At 37.8% G+C, this 16,873-nt stretch overlaps 1 protein-coding gene across 1 annotated transcript; it reads left to right on the top strand.

The window, feature by feature from the left end:
• The first annotated feature begins 313 nt into the window (after positions 1-313).
• Positions 314-1,621, top strand: LOC105440801 (prolactin-releasing peptide receptor-like). Its single transcript, XM_011671331.2, has 2 exons — positions 314-712; positions 1,436-1,621. The coding sequence occupies exons 1-2, from the start codon at positions 314-316 to the stop codon at positions 1,619-1,621; spliced, it is 585 nt and encodes a 194-aa protein (XP_011669633.2).
• Positions 1,622-16,873: the final 15,252 nt, after the last annotated feature.

The following is a 16,873-nucleotide window of genomic DNA, read 5'->3' as shown; positions in this document are numbered from 1 at the left end:
AATCATTTATCGTTTCCATGACAGTTCAGCGTTGATAATGATGATTTCTAGTGGCGTTCTAATATAAAATGACATGCACCTTCTTTTGCCGTCATTAATTATCTGTGTCTGACGCCTCAGCGCAATTTTGACTTTCACAGATCAAAATAGTACATAGGCCTACTCATTGGATTTTATTTTATTTTGACAATCTCATTGGCTTCTAACTGAGGAATATTTATTCTGTTAATAAAGCCTTATTTGCAACGTGTCCATTCTACGAGTGTGCCTGATTATCATGGATCGCAATAATTTGTCGATGTTGGTGGCAAACATGACGTCCAATGACTCGAGCCCTACCGACGAAATCGACGAATTCGGGGTGGACTTCGATATCAGTAACAATACCATCGTAAATCTAACGTACTACATAACGTCATTAATCTTAGGAATAACCGGCAATGCCATCATTCTGCAGACTTACGCATGGAAGAAACGGAAGACGAGCACGGATTACCTTATCATGGGCCAAGCCGTCATCGACTTCATTGCTTGTTCGTTTTCTTTGCCCTTCATCATCCGGAGCGGTTTCCCCGAACTCATTACGATAGGTTTGTGTCGCTTTGTATTCTACGCGGAAGAGATCTTCGCTCTTAACTCCTTGCTCCTGACCACACTGATCAGCATAGACCGTTATCTGGCCGTATGCCATCCACTTCGACGTCGAATGACGGTACGAAAGTCGATTTCACTCATCATACTTTGTGTCGTTATTTCCATCGTGATCTACCTACCCTGTCCAATTACGACATCCTGGACCATTTGGAATGAAAGAAGAGTATGTAAGTTTGTGTCATCGAATCCATTGGGGACCGTCTTATTTGTATTGCTTATTTCCAGTGTGTTCACTGTATCGTTTGCCACGAATAGTTTCCTTTACATTTTGATATATGCTTTCTTACGAAAAAGAGCGAAGATTCACGCCAAGCTGACAGGCAATGAACTCCCAACAGCTACTGTCGCTTCAAACGCTTCACTCGAGTCGAATTCGAGGGTTAACCACGCAGAAACAAGTAGTGCAATTCGTCCTCGTCCGGATGACACAAACATGAAAGACCCGTCCGAAGCAATACAGGTTTCATCGCAATTGGAGACAGCAGGTTGTTCCAATAATACCAGCACACCACCATCTCTTAGAGGTGAAGCCGCCGATTTGAATCTCACAAAGTCAGTGCCTGAACCATCGCATGAATACGGCAAACACATCCCGCTGCCTAAAAGTGACGTTATACCTGGTCAAGATGCTTCATCATCAACGGCAGCTACAGTTCCTCAACGTCGTAATCCTAGTCCGCGTCGATCAAAGGCGCAGAAGAACAACAAAGACTTTGGACGAAAAACAACGCGTATGCTGCTAATTGTAACCATATTCCTCTTTGTCACTTGGATTCCACAGGTTGGGTTTCCATTCATCCCTTCTTCAATTATACACGGAAAGATTCAAATTTTAACACTTCTGTCCACGTTCTATAACCTTAGACTGACCAATCACATTGTCAACTTCTACGTCTACTATTGCGTTAATAGCAGTTTTAGACGAGATGTCAAGGGGTCATTTGCAAAGTACCCACACTGCAAGTAGCTCATAGAGATGCAATTCTATGATATGGAAAGGACATTTTAATTACTGTATTTGCCTTCAGAGGGAAGGTGTAGGTATAGGCATGGAGCACATCCAGATTTGTTAATCCGATCGTGTGCAGTTGGTCCATCGTTTAATTTAATAGCTGAGGCTAGAGACAAAAGGGCGTGCTGCGATAATGTCACGAGCCTAGGTTTTCCCACTCTCAGAAATTTCTTTTATCATCCTGGTTATTCTCGCGTAGTCATTTATTCATCTGGTCTTCAAAACAACCACCAATGTTTGTCGCATAGTAATAGGCGAAAGAATTGAGATGGAAAAATCAACCTTGACGAGTAGACTTTTATTTGAGTTCATGTTGAGTAAACGTTGTGCGCTCATACTATACTGGTAAATGTGTGGGGAGAAAATGGCGCCACGCCATATATGGAGCTAAAGGGACCCAGACCTGTATTTAGTCGAAGGACTGATGTGGGCTTCTATAGATTAAAGAAAAATCTCTTACAGATATAGAGCAACGCAACGTAACAAGAAATATAACTGAAATTAAATGAATTCGCCATCTTTTGATAAATGTATAATTTTATGTCTATTGAGTTGCCACGACGATCGCAATCGCCTAATTGCTTTTGGTTTGATCGTTCGAGGGTGCTCGATGTCAATCCTTTTCCCAGCGGATAGGAAAGACAATCTTAAAGGTATAGACCAGTTTTGGAAACGCCTCCCTCTCAAAAAATAAAATGGAAGCTCTTATTACCAATCATGTGAAAGAATATGTTTTGATTAGTACATGATAATAGAAATTTTGCTGGGGAATCGCCTACTAATTGATATATTTGGTAAATTATTATATCTATCCGGATCGGATAGATGTCGCGTAGTTCCATTAACATATTTCTGTGTACAGTGCTTGAATCTTTACCAAGACTGGGCAAAATTTCTTATCATTTTGATGATTCCAGAACCTTGCAGTATACACCAATACTTATATGCTAGATGATCAATCTTTTCTAATCGATTCCACAACGTTTCTTTCAAAATGCAATCGTATGACCAGAACTGGCCTTTACCTTTCACACAATTGACGATCACAAGACATTTATCCCTTTCTTTGTTTGTACTCCCCTCCCTCGACCTCTCTTTCTGTGTTCATCAGATATGGGGTAACAATAACAAGCATGACATGAAGGGCTGAATTTTTTAGAGTGAAAAAGCAATAGAAAAAATGCTACAATCATGTCAACGGAGATCGAATGGTTTATATCCGTTCATCCTTGCAATCATCCGCCAGAAAATTGTTTTGTGTTTTCATTTAAAAAGTAACATCAATATGGAAGGTATATTTGAAACGGTTCTCCAATTTAATCTGCTTTGTACGTGATCGGTCTTGAGGTGCGTGTAATGTCAAACGGATTGATAATAACATTACTGTTTGATAATCAGATAATGTATTTAAGTCGTAAGAGAGAAATTTTATCTTTAAAGGAAAATTAACCTCAAACTATATGTTAATTCTACTTTGTAGGCCATTTTAAACAGTATCTGAAAAATACAAAACTTCGTACATTTGACGAAAAGGAGACCGTAACTTTTTTTTCAGAATACTTCGTCTTTCGCGGCTCTGAGAATTTTCATTACGTCGCCATTGTGTTTGCACACGGCCCGTTCTGTGACGTATCGCATGGATTCAACCGCTATTGCGTACGCCGTTTTCCTGCTGTAAACTGCACAATGTTCATTCAGATCACATTTTTTTTCCTGTCGACCTTCAGAGATAATACCTATATCTTGAATATTTAATTGCGATTGTGTTGGTCTGAAAACCGATGAAACGATTTACCCTTGGTTTTTGAGGAACAATTATTACAACCAGTACACCTTGTTTGACGTGTATCGCATATAACGCGCGCACCGTGCGCTACATCAGTTATCCTTGCGATACGTCACGACCCGGAAGTTTTGAAGGAAAATTTCGACAAAATGACAGTTTTCTTGGGGAGCGGACGACGTCGTAAATATGGTGAAGAAGGGTCTCTTTAATGTACTTGCAAGACGATATTATTTGGCCTACAGCAATGCTTTTTATATCAAATGAAACGTTGTATTACTCCCTATGTCATGAAAGTGCTTCAGGGTCGAGAGGTTAATTCCCCTTTAAAATAAAACATGTCAAGGACAATGGATTGATGTAAGCCTACATAATTTTGTGTCGTTCATTATTTTAATCGGCTAAAAATTACTTTTCTTCTAAGCATTTAAAGAGTATCGATGACATTTATGTATAATTGTAGAGTGATTCTATGTCACACGTACATTGCAAAAGTATATTCATTTTCATTATTGTTTGTTAAAAATACAAAGTAGTAGCCTTTGGATTACTTGCGCGATGTTTACAGTGTAAACATGGTCATGGAATAGAATCATCTATATGCCAATATCAACAGGTGATAACATTAATATAATATTTGACGATAACACGTTACTGTAATAACATTCGCACGGACTAGCAACAATGTCTAGCACGCACTGACTTCTAATTTCAATTGGGATTTGTTTCTAATGTTTCAATTTCATAAAATAAGATTTCATCAGATTAAACAACTGGCCATTTAATTCGCATATATAATTTTTACATCAAGGTATAATTTGTACAGATGGAAGATAGTACGTATACTGGTTATAAATGAGTAGAGATTAAAATGATAATTATGCTAAATTTTTTGAAAATTGTAATGCGTTTGAAATATCACTTCTATGTTTGATGTGGTAATGTAATTTAATGAGACGAAGAAATTTTTAATGAATTTCAATAGGGGCAATAGGGTACCAACACTTCACACTTATTTGTCTGTCATAAGACATAATATCTTTTAATAACTATGTGAAGATGTTGGGCAGAGAGGCAGGCCGTGTGTCATAATTTGATTTCTCCATCTTGCATCAGTTGCAGAATAAATTCTGGGATATAAGGATACACTGGCAATATAATTATTTAAAATCGCCAAAGGAAGAAAACAAATATCTAGGGTGTTATCGCTAGATACTTTTGTCACACCACCAAACTGACTCCAGACCTTCTCCAACCAGACCGGTTTGGGGGATATTCGGATAAATTCATTTTAGATATTTTTTTTGAAATATTTTGGTCGATCAATTTTCGGTCTGGTGTCGATCTGTATGATATGCCTGGGGTATTAAGGTGGCAGAGCTGTGGTGGAGATTTTGTCTACTAGCGGATAAGTCACTAGAAGCTGATGGTACGGGGTTCGAATACCTGCCACGGTATTAAATGTAATTTACATTTTTTGGCAAGATATAAATCGATGTTTATGTGCCATTATAATTAAATGTAAACATTATAATTATAATTAAATGTAAACATTATGTACTGTGTATTAAACTATCTTATGTATTTTTTGAGAAATGTACAATTTTCTTTATATTTTGATATATGTAAATCAATGAAGCTGTATGTTTGTTTGTTATATATTTTGTACTGAATGAATACAATAAAACAATACTACCAAAAAAAATAAAAAATTATGTCTTCATTTACAACTATCCACTACATGTATATAGTACAGTAAATGCATTTTGTAATCCACTTTTTTCTTTTTCTCTTTTACCTGCTTTGGGGAGAAACAAAATGCTCTAGATTTAACAATTATCCACATGAACAAAGTGTTCATTACCACAAAAATATATTTGCTCTTCCACCAAGTGAAATGATACGATAGAGTATTAATTTTCATCGCCATAGCAATAATTTAATTATAGATTGAGTGAAGAATCCTAAAAGTACTAATGTGGCATAAAGCAAATAGACTAGCACAAAATGGCAGAAAAAGCAAACATATGATACAGAGATGGTAGTGGGATAGGGGCAGAGAGAGAGAGAGAGAGAGAGTGTGTGTGTGGGGGGGGGGCAGAATAGAGAGACAGAGGAAATATTGGCAGGGAGGGTGGGGCAAAATAGGAGAAAGAAGTAAGATCGAAGATAAAGAGTGAGAGCTGGTATAGAGAGAGAGAGAGAGAGAGAGAGAGAGAGAGAGAAATAAAATAGAGTGATTGTTTGTATGTGTGTTTCGTTTGTGTGTGTAAAGAGAGAGGAAAGAGGGGCAGGGAGGAAGAGGGGTTTGGAAGAAGAAAAATAGAAGAGGGCGAAGAAAAATACAGGAAAAGGAGAATGGCTGAGAAAGAGAGAGAGATAACATACACAGACAGAGGCAGAGAAGGGGGCAGGAGGGGGAAGAAAATGGGGGAGGGAGGGAGAGGAGTTAGAGTAGTAGCAGCAGCAGTAGTAGTAGTAGTAGTAGTAGTAGTAGTAGTAGTAGTAATAGTAGTAGTAGTAGTAGTAGTAGTAGTAGTAGCAGCAGTAGTAGTGGTGGTGGTGGTGGTGGTAGTGGTTTATCGGCCACAACGTCCATTCCATTAATTACAAAACAACTAATACAGTGTGAGATATAAATTGTTAAAAACCAAAATTCAAAGCATGGAAATACATGCAAAAGAGGAACATCATACAATTCTAACACTATTGTGAAAATATAATTTTTTTGTTTAGATAGCATACAATTGTCAATATTTAATGGAAAAAGGGAAAACAAAAACAAAAGCTTTTTTAATGTATTATATCAATACCACAAAGCAATAACTGTCTTTAAATGCTTCCAGGTAGGAATAGCTATATCATTATAAAGCTGCATGTCTAACGCTCAATCCTAACGATAATTACATTATACAAATACTTGATGTCGTGAATCACCTTCAAATAATTGAATTGAATTGAATTGAATTTATTTTCTTCTGCAACATACAAATCAAATTACATTTCAGCAATACAACATATACGAAATAAAACAAACTACATTTTAGCGATACAACGTATACAAAATATAACAACTGTTTTGAACGTGTACACATAACAATAACAGAAATGTTAACATTAAAACAGAATTCAACCTGCAGGAGAAGGGATATAACAGTATTAAAGCGCTTGTTTGAAAGCATGATAGCCCGGGGTGGGGATAGGGAGGGATGGATGATTTTTTTTTAATGGTGATGGTGATGATGATGGTGATAATGTTTTCGATAATCATAACTAACAAGGTAATTTCATAATTCCGTGTCAGCTTTATGGAAACTGTCAGAACAAAAAACAAAACAAACTACATGATATATACATATTTCAGATTCCCCCTATACGCTAGGACAAAAGGAACCTCAGGACAGAATAGCCTTGACACAAATCCAATTAGTTTAATATCCCGGACACTTGTACGACGGGTAGTCGGGTGGATAGTGTCTATGGTTAATTGCCAAGGGGTGAATTTCCTATAAATCAAAAAAAATCATATGGCAAAACTCTTTTACAGTGTATCGTTGTTAGCACCAATTGCCATACGTCTTTTATAGAATCAGGACTGCTCAAGTAAGGTTCATGAAATTCGTGGTATTTACATGGTATACGGATACACATAAAACATATATATTCATAACCGCGCAATATCTCGCGGCAGTACAGCGCCGTCTCTAACAGTTTTGAAGTTTATTTGTTCCACATTTACATAAAAAAACATTTTAAATTCTTTCTTTTTTATACAAGCGTATAAGCATTGATTACACACACTAAAATATTAAAGATTTCAAATCAAGTATAATGTACGGAAGATAGGTACGAAGTTTCGAAATATATAGATATGACAGGCAAGGTAAAACAATGTAAAAGTTAGTGGTAGGATCGACATTGAGTTTCATGGGGCTAGTGGAGCAATGTGTAGACCGATGGGGATGTAAAATCAATGGAATGCAGAACAAGTGGGATGTCGGCGGATGAAATGTAGACGCAATGTCTACCACTATGGGACATACGAGGTAGACCAATGGGGTAAACCAATGAGATGTAGAATCAATGGAAGATAGGGGTAAACCAAGGGGGTGTACACACAAAAAGCAAGAAGTAAAGTCACTTAGTAATGTATGTAGTTTTCTGTCTTAAGTCCTTTTTAAATGTTCTTCTTTGTTAAGGGGTGTTGATGGGGAGCGGATATGATTTAAGATCATAGAATCACTTAATCTAAGTAGAAGCAGAAACGATCAAACAGATAGAAAAACATAGACAACATTTTTGGGAAAATCGGACAACTAATAAGAAAGTTATTAATTTTTTAACGACATGAAAAACTATGATAAACTGTACAAATCACTACACAACTCACCAGTTATTTTTCTTGTATTGTTATCACGTATCTTTGTGTGTTTTGTTTTTTTGGCCAATCAAATGATTTTAACTAAAATATGAACATAGATATATTTGTACATGGAGTTTTATGTATTTGCATGTAGACACTAAAACAGCGTAAAAGATTGCTTCGTAATCATGAGAAAGTTGTATTCTGATATAATAAACTTCATTTTACAGTGATTATGAAAATGTAATATTTTGTAAACAATCTCGCTTTTGTTTTATATTCATGAAATATTTTGTGACGCTGTGCATTTTAAACATATTTCTTCGAATATACCTTGGTTCAAGATACATGTATGAAAACTAGACAAACAAAAAATGAGAAATTGAATTGTCAATATTACAATATTAATTGGTGAGTTGTGAGGAAAAGATGTCATTGCGTTACCAATCTGACTAATGTTTTTTGATAGTTTTTCACGTCATTACAACTATCATAACTTTCTTATTCCTTATCCGATTCACCTCAAACTTGTTATATTTCTGTTTGTCTCATTTTTCTGCTTCTATTGAAGCAAGGTATATAATTGGACTGGACTTAGCTTACATCAGTATTTTTCATTCTTTGTCACTGTCAAATAATATTATTCTGACACATACTCACTATAATCGCTACAATGTATAGTTTTAAAGGATAAGTGAAATATAATATAAGTACAGAACATTCCCTTATATTTTGTAATGCTTGTGTCTTGAAATAATTGTATCATCTGTTTTTTGTAAATGTTTTTTTTTAATTAAAACGGAAACTTAGGAGGTACATTTTTCATCATGGAAAAAAAACGATCCTTCGAATTTCGTGTGTGTCAGCTAATGATGTCACTCAAGACAATGCTTTGTTCTAACATTTTAAAAAAAATAAGATTTCTCAAGTTTAATCTAATTTTGGAAGAAAACTTGGAAAGGGTTTTCCTCATGTTTAATTGGCAAGATACAATCCAATTATACAAATTTATCAACGACTTCCTCATCTTTCTCTCTCGCTCTCCGTTTCTTCTATTTCGCTGAATGTCGATTTTGTTTTCTCCTTCATACTGGCCTAGCAATTATTTAAACAGATAGCACCTCATTTTCAATATATTGATACAAGTTCCCGTTGCCATATGAGCTAGAAGGATTATTAATTTACAAGTCATCCTACTTCTATAAAGTGATGCACTCCTCCCATTCCCTATCATTTCAACAATTGCAGGTGACGATTCGGCTAAATCGTCTGTCATCCTCCGATAAAAATAGAAACTGATTAATCATTTGTTTAAGGTGAACGAAAGAGTCTTCTATTTAATGGTTGGTTGCTTGTGTTGTTAATTTTTATCTGACTACTGTGAAAGCATGTGTATGCTTGTAGGTAAGCAACCAGGAGACTGAAGGCTTCAAGACCTCTCCGAGAGCATTGGACGAGGATTATTGCCTAATTGACTGGCACTAGCGCATCGAATTGGTGTTGAACCCGGGACCTTCACGTTATCAGACCATTGCTCTACAACTGAGCCATTGCGGCTCCTTCATCTTTCATTAATGATAACTGTGCATTGATTATTGAAAGGCACTCTTGTGTGGCTTTTCTGGCAGACGGTGATGACCAGCTGATACACCACTTTGACAATCTCCAAGAGCAGCAATTTTCAGTAGAGTAAGGCAGTAAGTGTCACCGTGCCTATGTCAACCGTAAAAGAATATTGTACTTCCTCTTCCATTTGTGATCGATTTGGGTCCTGCCTAACTGATTATTAACAGTCAAGGGTTTGTGATATATATGTCCGTGATGATGGTGCCCTTTTGATGTGCCAATTTGACAATCTCCAGGAGAAGCACTTGTTTAGTCTTAACAAGGAGTGAGTGTTCTACTTATGAACTAACGGGAGAGTGTTGTACTTCCTCCTGAATTTTTTATCACTTTTGACCCTGCCTAACTTTGGATTGTGCCTTGATTATTGGCCATGATGATGAACGAGACGATCGAGGAGCATCATGCGTGTGAGGCTGAAGAACATCACGACGACGAGGCATTGCATGATGAGGTCAATATCAACGCTGTTACCAGCTTGACCTTCTATATCATGGTTTTAATATCAGGAATACCGGGTAATGCCATCATCCTGCAGACTTACGCATGGAAGAAACGGAAGAGCAGCACGGATGTCCTCATCATGGCCCAAGGCACGGTCGACTTCATCGCTTGCTCATTCACGCCAGCATGCATCGTCGAGAGCGGCGCTCCAGACCTGATTACCACCACTTTGTGTCAAATGAAGTTCTCAGTAGAAGAGGTTACAGCTCTTACCTCGCTTTTCTTAACCACACTGATCAGTGTCGAGCGTTATTTGGCAGTATGTCATCCATTGCGACGTCGAGTGACAGTACGAAGGTGGACTGGGGTGGTGATTGTTTTTGTTGCTCTCGCAACAGCATTTAGTATTCGATTTGCGATGTTTTCTGAAGTATGTTCTTTACATGAGACCACGGTGTGTCAACAGCCGACATCACTGGGCTATTCCTTATCAAAGACTGCGTTTTTTCTTGTATCGTTTACGACGACCACCATCCTTTACGCCCTCATCTACGCTTTCCTGCGAAAGAGAGCAAAGATCCACGCCGACCTTGTAAGCGGTCAATTCCCACAAGCGACAGTCGGTCCGGATTCGAGTAGAGCACTAGAATCGATGGTAAACCGCACAGGTACGAGTGCTAATCCCCGCCTTTCGGAAAACATCGCAAGCTTCGAAAACAAAGTTGAAACAATTCCTATTCCATCACCTTTAAGTTCTCCAGGATGTTCAAGTTATACTAATATGCCACTTCCTTCACAAATTGAGGTTGGTTGTTCGGTTCCAAATCCGAATCTGACATTATCGTCAACCGAACAGTCACACGGCAGCGAGAAACCGGCTCTTTTACTGCCGATAGACATGAAGGCTTATTCCACGGCAAGTCCTTTCCAGCATCGGGTTCGCGACACCAATCGTACTGACGAGCCGAAGAACCGAAAAGAACATGACTTCGGCAGAAAGACGACCCGAATGCTTCTCGTCATGACCATGTATTTCTTCATCACCTGGCTCCCCCATATTATAATCATCCAAATACCCCATTCAGTAATAGAAGAAAAGGGGGAAGAAATTGAAGGATTTTTTGCTTTGATTAGCATTCTCTTGACGGTTAGACTCACTAATCACACCGTCAACTTCTTTGTTTATTATTTCGTCAGCAACAGCTTTCGAAGAGACGTGAAGGACTCTTTCAAAATCTGCATAGCCAGGAAATAGTTACTTTATAAATATAATGACCGTTAGATGTGAGGAGTCATTTTGATTTGGTTATTACCCGCACTAATCAAATTATGAAGGCAATTAGCGTATATGCTAGTAATTTAACATACTGATTACCCTGTTAGTTTTGCAATCGTTGTTACCTTTACTGGGGCAGACAAATGACGTCTCGTGTGCAATGTTTATTAGAGCTCTAATAACATAATCCTCCTCAGGGCCTAGAGTTTTTTAAAGCCAGTCGCACATTACATGATCGTCCTGCGATCCGATTTATCCAGAAATGGCAATTGTATTAGATCTAAACAAAAATCCTCCTCCTGATTTATAGCTTCTAAATAAAGATAACATTATTAAAAACCGTACTATTAGTGCATTTATTTTTTCCAGTCAGAATGAAAGCTAAATCGGGTTCACATCGTAGACAATAGCATTATTGGTCTGACATAAGCACGATTCTGAGCCGATTATTCTTTTCCTCTTCCAAGGAAGCACAAAATGCCTTTAGATTGATATTTTCTCAATCATATAACTGTTAAGATCATCGGTCAATAAGAGTTTACATGTTTCAGTTTACGAAATCAAATGCTATAATTACATATTCTTCCGAAATCGGATCGTAGTCGGAAAGTGTGCGGTGGGTTTTAGGAGCACTTGCCTCAAAACTCTTGGGCAAGTAAAAACATAAAAAGTGATTGGGCACATTTGGCTAGTAATAGGAAAAAGCTGCTCAATATTAGGTAAAAAGGGAAGATACATGTTTATCCCCATTTGCGGTACATTTTCTCCAACATTGTGATAAATGTATTACCAGCCAACTCGCATGATCCTTTTTACCCAGCATTTGGTAAAATTCTACCCACCGTTTTTTTTATAGTGTAAAGGGAGCGGCGATAATCACCCATCTAAAGGCCCGGTCACACAGAGGGGACGCATGGGGGACGCACGGCCGGCGCATGGAAAATTTGCAATTTTGGCCAGTGCGTTGTCGTGCGCCCAACTTTTGTCAAGGCCCGGTCACACAGAGGGGACGCATGGGGGACGCACGGCCGGCGCATGGAAAATTTGCATTTTTGGCCAGTGCGTTGTCGTGCGCCCAACTTTTGTCAAAGCTATACAGCTAGCTGACACCAAATGCATAGCGCGCTGGACGCATACAGGGCGTATACAGGGCGCACACAGGGCGCACACAGGGCGCACACAGGGCGCACACAGAGCGCACATGAAAACAACTTCCACGAATGCACAGCGTGTTGCTAGCGCGCTGGACGAATGGTCCACGCATGCACCGCGTTCTACGACGCACGGCCAGCGCATTGGAAATCGGAAAAGAACGTGTGCCTAACTTTTGTCATAATTTTGGAAAAGCTAGCGAGCTGACACAAAATGGACGGCGTGTAGCTAGCGCGCTGTGCGTATACAGGGCGTGTGCTCCGCGTTTGTCTGGCGCTGGTCTAGCGCGCTCCACGCATGTCTGGCGCTGGTCTAGCGCGCTCCGGCGCATGTCTGGCGTGCCTTTGGCGTGTATATTCATGCGTCGAGCTCGGCGCACGTTTTCGCTAGGCGTGCGTCATCACTCGTTACTCGTTCGTCGAGCGCGCTGGACCAGCGCTGGACCAGCGCTATGCATTCGTCGTCATTCGCTGTGTGCGTCGCGATTTTTTGAGCCTGCTCAAAAGTGTGCGCGGAGCTCGACGCATGAATGTACACGCCAAAGGCACGCCAGACGTGCGTTGAGCGCGCTAGACCAGCGCCAGACATACGCGGAGCACACGCCCTGTATACGCACAGCGCGCTAGCAACACGCTATGAATTTGGTGTCAGCTACGACAAAAGTTGGGCGCACGACAACGCACTGGCCAAAATTGCAAATTTCCAATGCGCTGGCCGTGCGTTCCCCATGCGTCCTCCCTGTGTGACCGGGCCTTTAGTAACACCATCCGTAATAGTGTTGAGAACACGTTTTGTTCAACACGATGTTGTAGGCTTCCTCAAAGAGCACATTGTGGTCATTATTCTACGAAAAACAAATAATTTGTAGTGTCGTCATCGATTCGTCATGTAGCGATTTCGCTGTTCAATTTACATATCTATCTGAAACAACATAATAGAAAGGTAGGATAAAATGTCGGAAGTTACTGTTGGGCCCAAGGAATTACATACAGATGTCACAGATTTGCTCTGAATTCTTTTTCTGCTTAAATATCATATATTTTTTTTGTGTGGAATTTATAAGTAAATTGTTTTCCAAAAAACACAGCTCAATTGTTGGTAGTCCTGAAGTAATTATGATTGATATTTCATTGATTTTACTATTTACTTTTTAGGTTTTTGAATTGGAAAGCAATGATCATATATAGAGCCACAAACCTCAAAAGATATATAGTTTAACTGGTTAACATCAGTAGTTAAATTTTTCAAAGTGAATTCCCAGTTCACCTTACTCAATTCAGTACAGAATAATAATATGTTTTCTTCATAAATATGTCTCACACTTTTTGATTTGAATTCATAATAAGATTATAAATACAAAATATAGGTATGTGGTCACTTACATGGTATGTAATAATTCAAGACAAATAATCATCACATGTGCTGTTAACGAAAATATTATTCAACAAAGTTGAGGTTTCTATAATGATTCGAGTTGGCTTTGGCCATCCAAGGCGAGTTTTTTCTACTCGCAGCACTACAGGAAAAATCTGAGTATTGGAAAAGCATTATTTATAATTATAAGTTCATAAGGAAAAGTGTGACTTTGTGTGACAAATTATAAATAATGCTTTTCCAATCATCAGATTTTCCTGTAGTGCTGCGGGTAGGACAAATTCGCCTTGGACGGCCAAAGTTGGTACAAAGGGGGACCATGCAAGCAGCTGACTTCTCCTTAATGAAATGATCTCCAATTTGTTTGTCTATATATCTACATATCCATATGTCTATCTATGTATGTCGATTTATATATCTGTCTGTTTATCTATATGTCTTTCTTGTCTTGTCTTCTTACTTGTCTGTCTATCTATAAATGGAATTGTCTATCCATATTTCGTGTAGGCTCATCCAGGTTTGTGTAACTATTTGATCATGATCAAAACCATTCCACAATTTTGGTGTATTTTCCATATTATTGTCTTGACTATTATTGTTTAAAAAACGCTTTATCGTATTCGTTGACTTGGATTTTTATTGTACATATGTATTGTCATCAATTGGAATTCGTGACCACGCAATTGAATGGTTCATGTCCTATTTGGATGAACGGCAGCAATTCATGAAAGATCTGATCCTGTCAAGCTCAGTTGTGGCGTCCCGCAGGGGTCAGTCGGGGGGCCGTTGCTGTTTTCCTTGTACATCACTAGGCTCAAGCAAGTTTTACAGCAGCATGATGTCAAGTATCACTGCTATGCAGATGACATCCAGATCTACGCATCGTTCCTTCCCAATCAAAACGCAAGTCGGACTGTCAAACTACTCGAAGCTTGCGTCAAAGATGTGCAAACTTGGATGAACTCGAACTCACTCAAACTGAATGATAGTAAAACTGAACTAATTTTATTGGATTCCAAATCAAATCTTGCTAAGATACAGTCGTTCAATATATCCATATCAGATTCTGTAATTAGTCCTTCCTCGCAATGTCGTAACCTTGGTGTCATGTTAAACTCGTCTATGTCATTGTCAACTCATGTTTCTAGTATTTGTAAGTCAGTCAGATATCAACTAAGAAATCTAGGTTTTATTAGGAAATACTTAAGTCGTTCAACCACAGAGAAACTTATACATGCTCTTATTTCATCACGCTTAGATTTCTGTAATTCTATTCTCTATCTACTCCCTAAGACACAACTTTCTCGACTTCAGAAACTGCAAAATACTGCTGCACGTATTGTCACACTTTCTTCTCGTAGAACCCACATCACCCCCATTCTCAAAACTCTTCACTGGCTCCCGGTATGTGACCGAATCATTTTTAAGTTGTTGTTGTTAGTTTTCCATTCATTGTATGACTCTGCTCCTTCCTACAATATCAAGTTGATTGTTAAGTATAAGCCTACAAGACGTCTTCGTTCATCTCAATCCTCCTTATTAGTTGTCCCTAAGACGCGCAGGTCCTGGGGGATAGAGCTTTTTCTCATTCTGGTCCGTCCCTTTTGAATAAGCTGCCACTTAGTATTCGTAATTTAACTACCCTTCATGCCTTCAAAGTTGCTCTAAAAACCCATCTCTTTCTAAAAAGTGCTATTTAATCATGTCAATGTAGCGTAATAATTTGTGTTGTTTTAGTTTACTTTATTTTAGTTAATAATGTTATATTTTTGTGATAGTAATACATGTATGTACAGCACCATGAGCGTCAGAGCCTGGCGGATACCGGCGCTATATAAATATCCATATTATTATTATTATTATATATATATATATATATATATATATATATATATATAAATTAAATTCGAAATCTCTAAACATTTTCCCGTACTGTTCTCTACCCTATTACCCTGGTTGATTCGTCTTCATGGTAAATGAGAATTTCGTTACAGTTTTCCAAGGTGTTATCATCACTTTCCATCATCATCTTTGCTGTTTGATATATATTTCGTTGTAATATTTATCACTACAAGTTGATATCAAAATATAATATTATCAGCACGTTCACTTCTGAGTAGGCATTTCAATTCAAATTTAAAATCTGAACGGATTGCAATTCGATTGGATGTGATATTCTACAAACTTTTCTAAGCGGAAATGAACAAAAGGCATTATTATTTGTTTGATTATTCATCATTTATAAAGCTATCATGACGATTATGTGTTGGACTTCTCTGCACTGTTATAATGAAATTTAATTTTTATCTTCGTAGGAAAAATACTTGTGAAACATAATTCAGTAAACTAATCAAGCTAATTAGATATATTTAAGACAAATACAATTTTACTTTCATTGTGTTGATACATTATCGACGAATACAATGTACACAGCCCATATGCTCTGTATTTGATGTAATTGAATTAAAAAACAAGTGTATTAAAAACGCATTGATACGACTTGTTTAAAGCCACACTGTCCTACTTGTAGCTACTTGCTCCCTCTATGTAGAAAAAAATGTTTAATCGGTGACCATTGGTCCCCCATGATCCTCTATTTCGTATGTTAATTGAGAGCTAATTTGATGAGATAACTACCTGTCCAGTGACCTTGCAGGGTAGTCTAATCCCCCTATAAACTAGTGCAGATAAGCTTTAAAGCAAAATTCTACCCCCTTCACTGTTTCAATTAACTAGTTGACTATCAATTTATAGTTTGATAGATTCATGGGCGCCCTATATGTGGTTTTATCGAACTTCATGATTGCATGCAACATTGATTGAAGTACATGACATGAATCATAAAATTAATCAGGTTGAAAAGCATAGTATAAATTACAAATAATGGTAAACGAAATTAATATATACGCCTTTTAAAATGTTGAATAAGTAACGTTTAATTCATAAAAAGCAATGCTCAATAGATTCTTCCAATAATTACATACATGAAAATACATTACCCGAAATGATTCCATCTCCTTTTCCACGTTTTATTTTGAAAATTCGTAAAGTTATTGTTTGTCAAATGTAGAAGTTATAAGAGACTAATCATTATAATTAAAGGAGTATAATTGATTTAGATTCATTAATTGAGTTTGCTAAAAAAATTCAGTGATAATAAATTAAATTGGAGACACATTCGGAAACGAGTTT

Source organism: Strongylocentrotus purpuratus, unplaced genomic scaffold (assembly GCF_000002235.5).
Source record: "Strongylocentrotus purpuratus isolate Spur 01 unplaced genomic scaffold, Spur_5.0 spur5_scaffold_19, whole genome shotgun sequence".
Lineage (NCBI taxonomy): Eukaryota > Metazoa > Echinodermata > Echinoidea > Camarodonta > Strongylocentrotidae > Strongylocentrotus > Strongylocentrotus purpuratus.
The sequence above is the reverse complement of the archived record's forward strand: the minus strand, read 5'-3'. Positions and strand labels throughout refer to the sequence as shown.